The 16,902-nt window shown below is 47.6% G+C and overlaps 1 protein-coding gene across 2 annotated transcripts in view; it reads left to right on the top strand.

The window, feature by feature from the left end:
* The window catches only part of PDXK (pyridoxal kinase), a 384,182-nt gene that overhangs the window by 271,873 nt on the left and 95,407 nt on the right, over positions 1-16,902 (top strand). For both annotated transcript variants that reach the window (XM_086935883.1, XM_086935882.1), the window contains one exon: positions 5,554-5,658. In XM_086935883.1, coding sequence (XP_086792009.1) covers positions 5,554-5,658 — 105 coding nt within the window. The remainder of the gene's footprint in view (positions 1-5,553; positions 5,659-16,902) is intronic.

Below are 16,902 nucleotides of genomic sequence, written 5' to 3'. Positions count from 1 at the left end.
GTGAGGCCTCCAGCGGGCTGCAGTGACGGGCAGTGATGGAGCAGCCTTTCACCCAGAGAGGGGAGGGACCAGGAGGGATGAGTGAGGACAGGAGATGCGGTGATGCCTCCAGCGGGCTGCAGTGACGGGCAGTGCTGGAGCAGCCTGTCACCCAGAGAGGGATCAGGAGGGATGAGTGAGGACAGGAGATGCGGTGAGGCCTTCAGCGGGCTGCAGTGACGGGCAGTGCTGGAGCAGCCTTTCACCCAGAGAGGGGGGGATCAGGAGGGATGAGTGAGGACAGGAGATGCAGTGATGCCTCCAGCGGGCTGCAGTGACGGGCAGTGCTGGAGCAGCCTGTCACCCAGAGAGGGGAGGGATCAGGAGAGATGAGTGAGGACAGGGGATGCGGTGACGGGCAGTGCTGGAGCAGCCTTTCACCCAGAGAGGGGAGGGACCAGGAGGGATGAGTGAGGACAGGAGATGCGGTGATGCCTCCAGCGGGCTGCAGTGACGGGCAGTGCTGGAGCAGCCTGTCACCCAGAGCGGGGAGGGACCAGGAGGGATGAGTGAGGACAGGAGATGCGGTGAGGCCTCCAGCGGGCTGCAGTGACGGGCAGTGCTGGAGCAGCCTTTCACCCAGAGAGGGGGGGATCAGGAGGGATGAGTGAGGACAGGAGATGCAGTGATGCCTCCAGCGGGCTGCAGTGACGGCCAGTGCTGGAGCAGCCTGTCACCCAGAGAGGGGAGGGACCAGGAGGGATGAGTGAGGACAGGAGATGCGGTGAGGCCTCCAGCGGGCTGCAGTGACGGGCAGTGATGGAGCAGCCTTTCACCCAGAGAGGGGAGGGACCAGGAGGGATGAGTGAGGACAGGAGATGCGGTGATGCCTCCAGCGGACTGCAGTGACGGGCAGTGATGGAGCAGCCTTTCACCCAGAGAGGGGAGGGACCAGGAGGGATGAGTGAGGACAGGAGATGCAGTGATGCCTCCAGCGGGCTGCTGTTAGGGATTAGTCAGTTCTTTCCCTTTCTCCTGGCTATCTTTTCACTCCTTTCTAGTTTCCCCTGGTGTCCTCTCTCTGTTTCCTTGTTTTCGGTAGCCCCGCCCCTTTTCCCTCATTTGGATTTAGGACGCCAGCACTTGGGCTCTGTGCTTGGTTTCTTACCTGGTTGGCGTTTTTCATGCGTCCAGAGAGAGAATTGGGATTTATGACATATCGTGTGATCGTTTGGGAAAGCGTTTCTTCACTACGCGACCTGGCTGGAGGCGGCGTTTCGCTGAACGAGGCTTCGTGTCAGCGGCCCGGATGGGTTCTGCACCGGTCGTCTTCCCGCTCGAGACTGATTCTTCGGAAGCGTAAGAGGAGCGTTCGAGCTGTTTAGCTCGAGTACGAACTGTTGTCATAATTTGTAAAGTTGTGTTTGGGCTCAAGGGTAAAGCCGATTTCCGGGTTTTGAGTACCCGAGGTATGGTGTTGTGTGAGCGCTAACTCTTCAATTAAGAAGCGTCCTGTAGCTTCTCGCTCTTCACTTAGTATGCACTTCTAGTCTGTGGCCACAGTTATATTATTTTTTGTAGAAAACAGTGTAGTGATCTGCACTTCTAGTTTGTTAGGGGTTTTTTGTCAGAAGTATGACTTTTTCCCCTTTTCGGAAATAAAGAGTAACTCGTGGATTCGGTCCTTTTAAAGCCATTGGATTCTCGCTCTCCTTGGGACAATCCTGCTATGTTACACAAGTAAGGAGGGGATTGGGGTGTGTTGGGCATGTATATGGTGTGAGAACAAGGATTCAGGTGAAGGACCACTGGGCCATGTGTTAATGTGCTATTTCTTTTCTGTGTTTCTTTTCTCTTATGACTGCAGGTTAGAAGACCTTTCCCTACGCTACAGAAGAGGGTCTGCAGTGCTGTAACATAGAGAGAGCATTGGCTTTACTCTTTCTTTGTTTTACTTTTTCCTACCTTCTCCCTTTTCCCGGTTCGCGGTCACGCTGTACATACGTGCGTGTGGCGTTCCGAGCGAGGGCAGAGGAGTGGGGCCATCCTCGCTTCCGTGGTTGTGGTTTTGAGTCGGGGAAAGATCCAACAGAAAACCAAGCCCACGAATTTAACACCACCCGAGCGAGAATGGATGAGGATGGGAATGAGTTGGAAGAAAGGGTCCCTACAGTGCAGGAACTGCTGGGGGCTGTTAATGCCCTTCAGATTAAGGTGCAGGAATTACAACAAGAGAACCAAGGGTTACGTCAGGAGATGAGTGCAGGGAAGGCTAAGGATCCAGTTTGGGGAATGGGTAAACCCTCTTTATTACAGCCTGCCACTTTTCATTTCGATAGAAGTGCGAGCGCCAGTAATCCCCCTTTGACTGTTAATGTTACTACTCCCACCCCTGTCCCATTGGCGGTCCCAGAAAGGTTTGCTGGAGATTCCAGTAAGTACAGTGTATTTATGAACCAATGTCATTTGCACTTTATGTGTCGCCCTGCTTCGTTCCCTAACGACTCTTCCAAAGTAGCTTTTGTCATATCTTATTTAGCGGGTACTGCGGCTTCTTGGGCAGTGCCACTGGTGGACAATGATGACCCTGTATTGTATAATTATGTGGCTTTCAAAGAGCAGATGCGTTGTCTTTTTGCAAAACATGCTTTTATGCAAGCTAGCGACGCCGAACTGTTGAAATTGAGACAGGGAAAGCAGGATCTACTGACCTATGTGTCCACGTTCAATCGGTTAGTGTCCGAAACCCATTGTCCCGTGGATAAAAGAACCTCATTGTTTTACCAAGGGTTGTCAGAAGACCTGAAAGATATCGTCTCACAGGTGGTGAATCCTCCTGAAGATTGTGTGGAATTCATCGATCTTGTGGTGAAGTTGAACCATAGGCTACTAGAAAGGAGAGGAGAGAAAAACCGCTTTCAGGTATCCCGAGTGGTTCCCTCGAGAGGCGAGGTAAAGAGCCCAGGTGAGAGTAGGACAACACCGGAACCTATGGAAATTGGTGGAGTACGAGGCCCCCTCACTGCTGAAGAGAAGAGTAGAAGACGAACACACAATTTGTGTTTGTATTTTGGGCAAGGAGGTCATTATGCCAGGGACTGCTCAGTTAAACCTTCTTCCTTGTCATCAAAGAAAGTGGTAGCTTGTGTGCAGCCTTCTGCGGAATTGGTGATGAGAGATAAACTTAATCCTTCCTACCAGATTTCTGGCATAGTCAAAAGAGTCCCCAAACATTTTATGATCACCGTCTGTTTAGTGATTTCCAACAGCCATAGGACTCCTGTTTCAGCGTTATTGGATTCTGGGGCCACGGGCAATTTTATGGATATCCAGCTAGCGGAACAATTGAAAGTGCCATGGATTATGAAAGATCAACCCGAGCCTGTGAGGGCCATAGATGGAACAGAACTGTCCTCGGGTACTATCACTAGACAGACTGAACCCTTGTGTATGATATGTGATAACGGACATTCGGAGTACCTTGGGTTTGATTTAATTGATGCCCCTTCGTTTGGTATTGTGTTGGGGGTTCCTTGGTTGCAATCCCACAATCCCCGGATCGATTGGTTTCGAAGGACTGTGACACTTGATTCGGTCTATTGTTTGCAGAGTTGTTATAAAGTTGCCACTGATTGGGTTACTCCTTTATCTTGTGCAGTAGGAGATGGGTTGAGGTGTGACGTGCAGAAGATACCGGAGGCTTATGTAGAGTTTGCCGAGGTGTTTGACAAAGGACGAGCGAGGGACTTGCCTCCCCATCGTTCTTTTGATTGTCGAATTGATTTGATTCCTGGGGCCACCCTACCTTGTTGTCGTATCTATGCCTTATCTGGTCCAGAAGAACAGCATTTGAAGGAGTACTTAGACGAGATGTTGGCTAAGGGGTTTATTCGTCCTTCCTCCTCTCCTGCTTCCTCGGCTATCTTTTTTATTCCCAAACGGGAAGGTGGTCTCCGCGCCTGTGTAGACTATAGGGCGCTCAATAATGGTACTATTAAGAACAAGTATCCCCTTCCCTTGATTCCCGTATTGCTCGATCAGCTGAGGCATGCGACGGTGTTTACAAAACTGGACCTCCGAGGGGCATATCATCTCATACGTGTCCGTGAAGGCGACGAGTGGAAAACTGCCTTCCGGACTAAGTTTGGTCTGTATGAGTATTGTGTTATGCCCTTCGGTGCCAGGCACTCACAAGATAATAATAGGTGAGATGGAAGAGGTTCCTGGTTCAGCCTTAGGTGGCAGGCACTCATAAGATTACAATAGGTGAGATAGAAGCGGTTCCTGGTTCAGCCTCTAGGTGGCAGGCACTCATAAGATAACAATGGGTGAGATAGAAGTGGTTCCTGATTCAGCCCTAGGTGGCAAGCACACACAAGTTTATAATAGATGAGATAGAAGTGGTTCCTGGTTCAGCCTTAGGTGTCAGGCACTCACAAGATTATGATAGGTGAGATAGAAGCGGTTCCTGGTTCAGCCCCTAGGTGGCAGGCACTCACAAGATTATAATCGGTGAGATAGAAGTAGTTCCTGGTTCAGCCCCTAGGTGGCAGGCACTCACAAGATTATAATAGGTGAGATGGAAGCGGTTTCCGGTTCAGCCCCTAGGTGGCAGTCACTCACCAGATTATAACAGGTGAGATAGAAGCAGTTCCTGGTTCAGCCCCTAGGTGGCATGCACTCACAAGATTTTAATAGGTGAAATTGAAGCGGTCCCGGTTCAGCCCATAGGTGCCAGGCACTCACAAGGTTATAATAGGTGAAATTGAAGCGGTCCCGGTTCAGCCCATAGGTGCCAGGCACTCACAAGATTATAATAGGTGAGATAGAAGTGGTTCCTGGTTCAGCACATAGGTGGCAGCCATTCACAAGATTATGATAGGTGAGATAGAAGCAGTTCCTGTTTCAGCCGCTAGGTGGCAGGCACTCAATAGATTATAATAGGTGAGATAGAAGCGGTTCCTGGTTCAGCCTTAGGTGGCAGGCACTCAATAGATTCTTATAGGTGAGATAGAAGCGGTTCCTGGTTCAGCCACTAGGTGGCAGGCACTCATAAGATTACAATAGGTGAGATAGAGCGGTTCCTGGTTCAGCCACTAGGTGGCAGGCACTCATAAGATTACAATAGGTGAGATAGAAGCAAATCCTTTTTCAGCCCCTAGGTGGCAGGCGTTCAGAAGTTTCTAATTAGAGGGGCTTTACTATTTATGAGCGACAGAGCTGTTATAAAGGTAACTTTATCCATAAATCTACCAAGGGATGTATGTTTACGAGATTAAAAGATTCATCCACCAAATGAATAAAGGGATCTTAGTTCATTGCGTTTTTTCCGATTAAAGGGTGTGCCCCTTGCTTTACTCCTCTCCTATTACATAAGTATTGCTATGATAGCACAGTTTTGGGTATAAAGACTGTAGTTCCCTCTCTGACTTCACCTGAGCCTTTTGTTTATGCACACACAGGTACAACAGGTGTCCACTGTCCATATACTGATGTCTGCTGTTTGTGACACTGTGCCCTGTGGAGATTGTGACCTTATGTTAATCTTATGCACCCTCTGACCTCTCACCTCAGGGTACGACCACTGGAAAGGACAAGTCTTAAACTCTTCAGAACTCCACGAGCTGTACGAAGGTCTGAAACTGAACGACGTCACTCAGTACGACTACGTCCTGACAGGTAAGGGGCCGGATACTGCGATATATCGCAATATGTACCATACTGGAATATATGATTATTATTTGATATTGGTTGTTGGCTTGTGGCAGGCTGCTGTCATTATAGCGCCTTGATGCCACTGGGTGATTGTTGCGCTTTATAAAAATCAATCAATCAATATATCCCTCTATGTTGCATTCCCCAAATGTTGCTTGCATCCTTGAATGATGCCTGTCCGGAAATTGCGGGCAGGTAACATTTACAGAAATATTGTGCCAGATGTACGAACAGATTTAGCATTTCTTAACAGACCGATTCGCAATTTTTTTCCATTAAGAAATGCTTAATTGCCTTGCAATATGTACAAAGGCAAATAGGAATCGCTAAATGCGATTTCTACTCAGTAGAGTCCAATTTTGGAGGGAAAGGAGCGTGTAAGAAGTCCTTCCTTGATTGGTCTTTCCAAAATTCAAAGAATAAAACTATTCATTCCTTAATTATCATCAGTCCATTCAACAAATAATCACTTGGGAGTCTTGTGTTTCTTAATGGATCCAAAAAATTTTATTCAATCAATGCTTTTCATCAGAGGCAGTCAACGCAGCCGGCTAACGCGTTTCGTCCCTACGGACATCATCCGGGGTCTGCATCTCGATTCAGTCAGAAGACTCTGTTAATTCCTCGGTTGTCTCTATCAATATCTTGTTCTCATTGATCTCGTGCTGTCAGCCCCAACAACGTGTCCATCGAGACCTCCTGACTGCTGCTCCTCCAGTATCCATCGAGTTAAATGCCCGTAGAGATCGCATTTTGCGATTCTCTAAATAGCAAATTGCAAATAGGGATTTCCTATTTTCGATTTCCTTAAGCACATGTACAAAGCATTTCCTAAATGCAAAATGGGCATTTTGAAAGTGCTATTACCATCGACTCCAAGTCCCTGTGGAGTTTAAAAAAACACCCCAAAATGCTTTTTTTTAAACTGCCATAAAGCGCACCCATGCCCAGCACTTTTTTTGTAGTGTATGAAGGGGGAAATTTGGAAATGCAAAACCATTCAAACCTATGGCCCTTTAGGCCCATAGGACCGAATGGTTTAGCATTTCTGAAATAGCGATTTCCTAACAGCGATTCCTATTCTGTTACGAAATCTCTATTTTTGTACTTTCCATTGTGCATTCCCTCAATAGCAATTTCTTAGGGTTTGCTATTTAGGAAATGCAAAAATGGATTTTCGTACATCTGGTCCCATTGTATCCAAACGTCTGACATGTCTGTAGGGGTTATACCGTATCACGACAGGTAATGCACCCTCAGAAATTGCAGGATATCCCAACGGGTTACATTTGTACCCCATACTGTAACAAAGCCAGTCAGGCGAGGTGCCTCAAAGCAATCTTAAATATCCTGACAAGTTAAAGATCTAATGTGACTCAGCTGTTCGAACGTATCCTGTGATATCTATTGGGTAGGGTCCCCAGTTACTTGAAAAACTGATAGGTAACTTGTCTCTGACTATACAACTTCATTATTGCCCGCCAAGCGATGCATGGTGTCATGGAAGCTGCATAAACGCCTGTGGTGAACACGCTCAACGGCGGATCACCCATCGACCTCCACACATCGTGTCAAATAGAGGAATATTACCTTTTTCATTGATAACACACATGAGGTTGTTGAAAACAGAGACACAGTTTAGGAAGGCACTGAAAACCTGGCTCTTCGGATCTTCAGACGAATTCTGCCCATCGCTCATATAGTGTCCCTGCGGCTCCATCTCTACCTTCCCCCGACCCGCGCCAGGATGCACCTTTCGGAGTGACAGCCCACGCTTTATAAATGCAACAATCAAAACCAGCAAAGAAAAATCCTTCTCCGCGCTGCTTTCATTCGCTTAGGAGTTCTTAGCTGCCCTAGTCAGTAATACCGGTCTGAATCCTGTGAGCTCCTCACAAAGGGCCAGATGTAGGTATCCCAGATTACCAATTCGTAAATACCGAATCATACCGATTCGGTATTTAAGAACAGGCAAATGGGATGTAGGTAATTTTTCCGAAAAATTACCGAATCAGTAAGTTTTGGTAATTACCGAATCGGTATTTACCGATTCGGTAATTGCCATTCATTCCTATGAAGGCCCATAGGAATGAATGTTAATTATCGAATCGGTAAATACCGATTCGGTAATTGGGGGAAACATTGAGGGGTGGAAGGGTGTCACTTTGACACCCTGTTGCACCCCTCAATTGCGTATGGGTGCACATGTTGCAGACATACATGCCCTAAGGGCATGCATGTCTGCAACATGGCACTGTTGGAAAAGCAAAAAAAAGGATTTTTCAAGGGTTTTCATTATTTACCACCAACTTCTAGTTGGTGGTAAATAACGAATACTTAACTGAGGAATGCACCAACTCGAGTGCTCCCTACATCCTGGATTCGGTATTTTACCGAATCCTTAAATTACCGATTCGGTAAAATACCGAATCCTTAAAAAATGCCACCTACATCTGGAAAGCCCAATACCAGTCGGTACATTACCGACCGGTTTTGGGCGACCTACATCTGGCCCTAAATGTTGAAACTGTAAAGTTTCTTCCAAACTGGGCGATGTTAATTCTATCTGTGCTGCACAAACCTGACGTCACTTGTCGCAGTTTCAGCACACCTGTCTGTCTTACACATTGCATTTTTTTCTTGAAAATGTTAATACCCATGCAGCCTGATACTGCTTGTTCTACATGGGCCTGGTTTGTGCTTGTCAAAATGTATTGATGCACATTTTACATTTCATTATTCTGTTGCACATGGCACTGTCGCCAGCATTGTGTGCCTCAAACGGGTGCGTAATTGCCTATTCTGCTACTGCATTTGCAGATTGCCTTTCTGCTGGTAATGTTTCCTGAGAGATTGCATAAAAGTGCTAACTTGGAACATGTTGCCAGTTGTCGTGGACTCCCCTTAAATTCAGCAGGTCCACAAACCCTCACATATTTCCAGGTATTTGAAGTATCCGGATCGCTGAGCTGTCTCCAAGTGCGGGAGAGGCCGAAACAGTAGTGTGGTCTCTTTTGCCATTTTCACAAGGGTAGCATTTTTAGATATTGTGATGGATTGTGACTGATTGTTTGTCTTAATGTGTGTGATGACTTTTGGGTCAAACATTCCTGACTATGAGTGGGTCGGATAGGGAGCGGTGGTTAAGTACCGTTACCCCAGGATGGGGCGTTTACTGGCTGCAGTAAATGCCTCATATTCCAAGTTTGCTCTGACAGAATGAGGCATAACATGTGGAATGAGTGTTTACTGCACGAATGAATGAATGAATAGTGGTCTTGTATACCGCAAACTTAGCCCGGAGGCGTCAAGGCGTTGCGGAAAGGGTCATCAGACAATGGAAACCTGAGGGGCTCATACTGATAGACTGGTAAAGAGCTAGGTCTTCAAGACCATGCGATAGAGAGAGTGAGAAACTTGTCCGGAAATTACAGAGGGGAGGGAGTCCCAGAGCCTAGCGGCGGCGATGGAGACGGCTCTGCCCCCTATCTGACTCTCTTAAACCAAGGGACTACCAACAGATTTTTATTGGCTGATCTTAGCTGCTTGGTAGGAACATAACGACAAAAAAGACTGAGTACCTTCTGAACCCAGATTGTAGAAGGCCTTGTGCGTAAGACAGAGAGCCTTAAACAGGATTCTCTGATTTAAAGGAAGCCAATGCCACTCTCTAACAGTGGCCGAGACTGAGTGCAATTTAGGAAGGTCCATCACCAGCCTGGCTGCGGCGTTCTGTACCATCTGCAGACGATGAATGAGCCCTTTGTGAACTGCGGCGGTTAAGCGGAGTGGGCGGGCCGCGTCGGGCAACGGACGTTCGCAGCACTACGGAGGTAGTGCTCGCTACGCCGTTGGCCGACAAAAACAGCAAAGGGGTTAATACCCAAATAGAGGGCATAAAATATTCTAGCCTAGATAACACTAGGGCGATGACTGCCTGCTTTCGAGAGAAGAAGGAAAGAAATTGTGAGATTTTCCTAAGAATCCTGATGGTCCCGAAGCAGATGGACACCGTTCTATGAATCTGGGGGCCAAGGAGAGAGAATTGTCCACAATGACACCAAGAATCTTTCCTTGGGACACTGGGAGGGGCGGGAGCCAAGCGTCTCAGGCCACCAGGCATTGGACCAGATATGCTGTTGGTTTCAAAGATCAAAACCTCTACCATCCAAGAAGAAACTGCCTGCATACAGTTTTTAGGTCTCGTAGCGATACAGAGCGTAAGCGCTGTACTCGCCGAGATCTATTGTTACTGACTCTGCTTCCCAGGAGTCAGCACCTGGCCGCGCGCATTGCCTCTTCAAGGAGGCGATTTCCACGGACCACGCGCTCGCGAACGCGCTCAGCTGCTGTCTCCTGGGAAGCAGCAACACCACACATGCATGCGCAGAAACAGAGACACACACACACACACGAGCGCTCATGCACGCACGCACCCACACATACAGAGAACCCACCCCCGCCGTCGCATACACACACACACACACACACAAGTGCACCGAGCGCCCGCCCACTTACCGCCACTCCGGACTTCAGCCGCTACCGCGGGGCTCTCCCCGCGTTACCAGCAGTGCTTCTCTCTGTGGGCGCGGCTTCTCTCCGTGGGCGAGTTTCCGAAGCCAGAAGTCCCGCCCCACGGAAAGTTTCGATTTTGCTAACCTTTTGTTTACATGTTTTGCCATTGGAATCCGTCTTGTGTTCCTGTGCTGTTGGCAAAGTGATGTATTTATCATGGCAGGCAGGGTGCATAATATCATGCCTTTCCAGCCATTACTGTCGGATTTCAGTGGATTCCCGTGTTTGAGCAAGGACCATAATTCCATGACGGACTGCTTGCAGATGATTTGTAGAGACTTTTTTATTTTTTATTTTAATAGTGTATTTTATTGTCATCCTCTGCCACACACAACATTTGCTAGTGTGCGGCAGTAAATGGCTGCAGAACCAACCAGACACAAGCTGCCAAGCTCTGCTGTGCACTTTCTTCTTCGGCCATTAACAGCTCTGTTTAATGCAGGGCAATTCCATCACGCCACCTGCGATAAGCGGCCTAACTCTCCTGTGCACTGCCAAAGGGCATATTCAGCATGCATTAGCCAAAGGACCTAGCAACCAACCTGCCACCATCTGCCAACATGTGTTGAACACAGCAGAAGTCAGTGCACGGCATTGGTTGGCCACCCTGGCAGCCTTGAGTAAGCCAGGCCCAGTGTCCAATATGCCTACGACCAACCCACCACTGGTTGCCCTTTGGCTGTTCATAGGTCCCCACCCCTAATCTTTTTTAATTTGAAATTTATTTTGGGCACAAAATGGTTCCTATTTTACAGCCCAGAAAACAAAGGGCACAACACGAAATCACGATTTTATTGCAGCAAACCTGTTTTTTTTAGCTTTTTCTTTTCCATGCCTCTGTGTGACCCTCATGCACACGGCCACCTCTCATGGTACCACTCCCTCCCTCCATGGCTGGGAATCCCCCCCCCCCCCTCCCCCCGCCCGCTCACCACTGCATGAAAATAAAAATTGCATTTTATAAAATCAAATATAAAACTAGCAGAACAAAACGGATCTACACAATGAAAGCACACTTTGAGTAAAGAATTACTTTCATACCACGTAAATCCATTCAGCATGTCTTTTGCTGTAAGCCAAGCAAATATGGACTAAAATGGAAAAATGCACCTCCCCGCCCCTCAAATTTCCCCCCGAATGCATTGTCACAAAATTGGCATGTCGTTGCAAAGCTGATTATGCCCAATGACTGCCAATTTTTGGGCAATATAGCCAGAAGTCAAAACTTATAGGCAAATCAAAGAATGCCTTTTCAAAGGAAAGTGTGTCTGAACACACACAAGTCCTTAACAACGACAGAGGCTGTCCAATACCAGTTAATAGTAACACCTAACAAGAGGTTCAGGTACGCAGTTTGTAAAAAAATTAATGCAACACATTGTCATATACAATGCCAATAACTCAAACTTGAATGCTGCGAGACCTATTGCATTGCAAATGCTTGTTAAAATTGGTGGCAGATGCCTCTATGCTGTTTGGGATGGACACCATAATTTGGGTGTCGTCAGCATAGGAAAACACCTCCAGTCCAAAGGATCGAACAACCCTGGCCAAGGGAGCAACATAAATATTAAAAAGGGTTGGTCTCAGTGAAGAGCCCTGAGGGACTCCACAAAACACCTGGCCAGGGGCCGGATACAATTGATCCATTTTCACTATTTGTGCCCGATCACTAAGGAATGAGGTGAGCAGCTTAAGGGTAACGTCCCGACCCCCATTTCCTTAAGCCTGTCCACCAGTCTCAGAGGGGACATAGTGTTGAAGGCCGCCATAAGGTCAAGAAGAATCAACAGCGTGGTATGTCCAGCGTCAACCTGAACGCGAATGTTTGATTATGGAGGTTAATGCCGTCTCCGTGCTGTGATCACTTCTAAAACCATGATGCGAGCCGCCGAGCAGCTGATATTCCCCTAGGTAGGAGCTGAGATTGAAGTTCAGATGTTTCTCCAGAATTTTTGCTGGGACAGGTAACAAAGAGATGGGGCGGTAATTTTTTTGTTCAGCCGGATTCAGGTTAGTAACATATCTTTTTTTTAATAATATATGTATATATATACATGTTTTATTTTTAGATTTTTTTGGACTTTACCTCAGTTCCCCAGTTCCAAAGTCAACAGCTTGACCGTAAGGCCACATTCTCTCCCATCAACCTATAGAAAGCACAGGAGAGGCAGAGGTTTGCACTCGTAGGTTTGTGAATAGCATTTTACAGTTCTTTAGTGATGCTGCTTATAGTACTGGTTACACGACTACAAAACGTAGCTTGTGAATAGGTCGCTGTCCGCGCGCTATGAAGACTGGCGCTTTTGCAAAGATTGTGACATATGTTTTCCTCCCTCAAAGCGTGCACTCACTCACTAGGACAAGTTAAGCAGGGCATGCACTTGTGTGCCAACGCGTGCGCGCCCTGTGTGTCACTGCACTGGCGAGAAAAGGGCTCTTGGGTGCCCAGCAGCGGGTCACCCTGGCAGAGAGAGGCCTCTCACTCTCCACTGCGGTGCTGGTGAAGGGAATCTGCCACCCAGCGAAGGCAGACAAAGCACAAACAGGTGAAACTTCACTCAGCTCATCAAAGGTTGTCCGAGTGACTGCACTTCTTGCTGTTTGTGAGACGGCGCTGCCCCCAGGTGGCGGGCAGCGGTACTACTGCAACATCCCTGGGTTCAGCAGCGACTGAAGTCAGGGGCAGCTCAGGTGGGTTGAGTCGGGGGGAGGGGGGGTCGATGGGCATGAGGGAGGGGGAGGGCACCTAAAGAAGGCCGTGTTGAACAAGCATTGGAAATGCAATAGGGCTCGCATTAGGAAAGTTTGAGCTATTGGTCTTATAAATTAATTTTTTTTATTTGTGTGTTTTTTTTTTAAATAGCTAAATTAATATCTTTGTCATTTACAATGCCAATAGTTATAACTTTCGCAAATGTGAAACCTATAGCATTTGTAATGCAACATGTTTTGTATTTACGTGACTTAGATGTATTGATATTACAAATAACAATGGCTTTTAATTTTTTAAAATAATTAATACTTAAATAATTTATTTGATTTGTAATGGCAGTAGCTTAAACTTTTGTAAATAACTTTTGTGAAGATTATGTTCAGTGTTTTTTATTGTGACGAAAATCCAAGAACAGAAGTGAAATATTAACATCTTTTTGTGATTTGTAATAAAGCGTAAAAGCTTGAAAACAGCTTGAAACATTGAAAGAACATATTTGAACCAGTGATGCTGTGGTTGCGCTGAGTGATGCTGTGGTTGCGCTGAGTGATGATGTGGTTGCGCTGAGTGATGCTGTGGTTGCGCCCACTGATGCTGTGATTGCGCCGAGTGATGCTGTGGTTCCGCTGAGTGATGCTGTGGTTCCACTGAGTGATTCTGTGACCGAATCCGTCATGGGGACATCGCTGTAACAGGAAGCATGGAGTACTTGTGGTAGCGGCTTATTACGGTCTGCGCACGTGCCTGTCACTGGACGCTAAGTTCTCATTATTTTTTGGAAATATTATCCCCTTGGTTGATCGTGCCCTTTACCGAAAATCCCTTGACGTGTGTATAACTTTATCCGGATATCGGAATTTTGATATCGGCATCCATACTACTGTGTTGGTCAAACTTTTTCACCTACGTCATTTCGTCGCTTCAAGATCTAATACTATCTATGAAAATATATTTTTGATACAACGTGGTCCTGGTTCATTTCATACTTGGTGCTGCCTCCATTCTGTTTCTAATGATTCTGTGATGGTGCTGAGTGATGCTGTGGTTGCGCTGAGTGATGCTGTGGTTGCGCTGAGTGGTGTGTGCATCGGTGGAGCTTAGTGGGTGCATTGGTGGAGCTGTTTGGTGGGTGCATTGGTGGAGCTTAGTTGGAGCATCAGTGGAGCTGTGTGGTGGGTGCATCGGTGGAGCTGTGTGGTGGGTGCCTCGGCGGAGCTGTGTGGTGGGTGCATCGGCGGAGCTGTGTGGTGGGTGCATCGGCGGAGCTGTGTGGTGGGTTCATCGGCGGAGCTGTGTGGTGGGTGCATCGGTGGAGCTGTGTGGTGGGTGCATCTGTGGAGCTGTGTGGTGGGTGCATCTGTGGAGCTGTGTGCTGGGTGCATCGGTGGAGCTTTGTGGTGGGTGCCTTGGTGGAGCTGTGTGGTGGATGCATCGGTGGAGCTGTGTGGTGGGTGCATAGGTGGAGCTGTGTGGGTGGAGCTGTGTGGTGGGTGCATCAGTGGAGCTGGGTGGTGGATGCATCGGTGGAGCTGTGTCGGTGGAGCTGTGTGGTGGCTGCATCGGTGGAGCTGTGTGGTGGGTGCATAGGTGGAGCTGTGTGGTGGGTGCTTCGGTGGAGCTGTGTGGTGGGTGCCTCGGTGGAGCTGTGTGGTGGGTGCAGTGGTGGAGCTGTGTGGTGGGTGCCTCAGTGGAGGTCTGTGGTGGGTGCATCGGTGAAGCTATGTGGTGAGTGCATCGGTGGAGCTTAGTGGGTGCATTCGGGGAGCTGTGTGGTGGGTGCATTGGTGGAGCTTAGATGGAGCATCGGTGGAGCTGTGTGGTGGGTGCATCGGTGGAGCTCTTTGGTGGGTGCATCAGTGGAACTGTGTGGTGGGTGCATCGGTGGAGCTGTATGGTGGGTGCATCGGTGGAGCTGGGTGGTGGGTGCATCGGTGGAGCTGTGTGGTGGGTGCATCGGTGGAGCTGTGTAGGTGGAGCTGTGTGGTGGGTGCATCGGAAAGCCATAGAAAAGATCATTGTTAAGAGTACGAGCATTCATGCTCTAGGGCCGAACAGCTTTCCCACAGCAATCTTTAAAGCAAGCCCTCAATTCTGGTTCAAAGCAACCAGCAGTGTATTTGATAATGTCCTGTTAACCAGCCTGGTCCCTCCATTCTGGCAGGGGTCGTATATCGTTCCCATTCATAACAAGTATTTGCAATGCAATAGGTCTCGCATTTGCGAGAGTTTGAGCTATTGGCATTGAAAATGACTGCTTTTTATTTATGTGCTTCTCATAAGCACATGCCGGGTCTGGTGGCTCAGTGGACTAAAGCAGCCACTGCAGGGGCCTGTGTTTGACCTCATGGTCACAGGTTCAAATCCTGGCGGGTCCACTCAGCCTTTCATCCATCTGAGGTCGATAAAATGAGTACCATTGAGTTGGGCAACAATAAACATCTGTTATTCAGCGCCAGGACACCTACGGGCAATCGTGCGCTTTACAAATGCACCTGTTATGTTATGTTATGTTATAAACTGAGACTCTAAGTACAAAGTGGGTGTTTACGCACCGCTTGCAGGTTTTCAAAACACATAAATAAAAAACATTGTCATTTACAATGCCAATAGCTCAAACTCCTGCAAATGCATAACCTATTGCATTGTAAATGCTTGTTTTTTAATGTGTATGCCGCGGTACCAGCAACCTTCTGTGAGATTTAATGGAAAGGAGCGTGAAAATCTATAACGTTTCAGCAATCTTTTGACCACCCTAAGGACAAAAGCAAATAGAACTGCAAAACCCAGAATCCATTGGGAATGAAAACCCGGTCCACGTGAACAGTCGAAACTTAAACGACTCAAAACCATCGTAGGCTTCCAATGAAAAAAATAGCAAAAATCAGGGGACTCAATCAATCAATCAAGAGTATTTGTAAAGCACGCTACTCACCCGCTAGGGTCTGAAGGCGCTGGGGGGGGCTGCTACTGCTTGAAAAGCCAGGTCTTGAGTTGCTTCCTGAAGGAGAGGTGGTCCTGGGTGAGTCGTAGGTGGGTGGGGAGGGTGTTCCAGGTCTTAGCCGCCAGGTAGGAGAAGGATCTTCCTTCCTTTGGTGGTGGTTCTGCGGATCCGTGGGATGTTGGCGAGGGCGAGGCTGGCGGAGCGGAGCTGGCGTGTTGGCGTGTAGAACGTGAGGCGGTTGTTGAGGTATTCGGGGCCCAAGTCGTGGAGAGCCTTGTGTGGACTGATCGAAAGCATCAGAGGCTGAACTATGAGCCCAACGGCTCGAGAACGCTTAACCCAGGTTCCAGTCTGCTCGTGCACATGAATTACACACCGTCAAAAGTAAGTGCGCACCGCGAAGCGCAGACGGGCGGGGGTTAATGAAGAGAAATAGCGTGGAACGCTGTTAAAGTTCAACTGGGAATTTCTGTCTTTCAAAAGTTGCTCGTTCGAAAGTTGACATTAAGCCTTAAGCAGTTAATTATGAGAATCTTTCTTAAAAATGATAACTTGCTTCCCTTTCGGATTTATTACAATATTGAAGCTTGGAATGTTTGGATACAATGTTTCATTAAAACATCCGACTGCAGCATGAAATATACGCGAGTCTGTGTTTTATCAAGAAAAGTATTTAAATAATTGTTTTTTCATGAACGGATGTCCTGTTTTCAGTCAGATAATTGAGGCAAATCGTTTATGGAAATGTGAACATCACACACTAACAGAAAAAGATGAACCCCCTGTTGTCCTGTTCTGTCACTTGGAGAAGAAAGCCTGTTGCTTCGTGTGTCATGTTTCTATCTGTTCCCCTAAAATTATGATGGCTCCGTGACTTTGTGTCAAAATGTAAGCGACTTTGTTTTCTTCCTTACGAGTTCACGTTTTGGGTCCTTAATGAAGTTATAGGGTTACCAGTGCGGCCATAAAACAGATC

This window comes from Lissotriton vulgaris, chromosome 8 (assembly GCF_964263255.1).
Source record: "Lissotriton vulgaris chromosome 8, aLisVul1.2, whole genome shotgun sequence".
Lineage (NCBI taxonomy): Eukaryota > Metazoa > Chordata > Amphibia > Caudata > Salamandridae > Lissotriton > Lissotriton vulgaris.
This window is presented reverse-complemented; position numbering and strand designations above follow the sequence as displayed.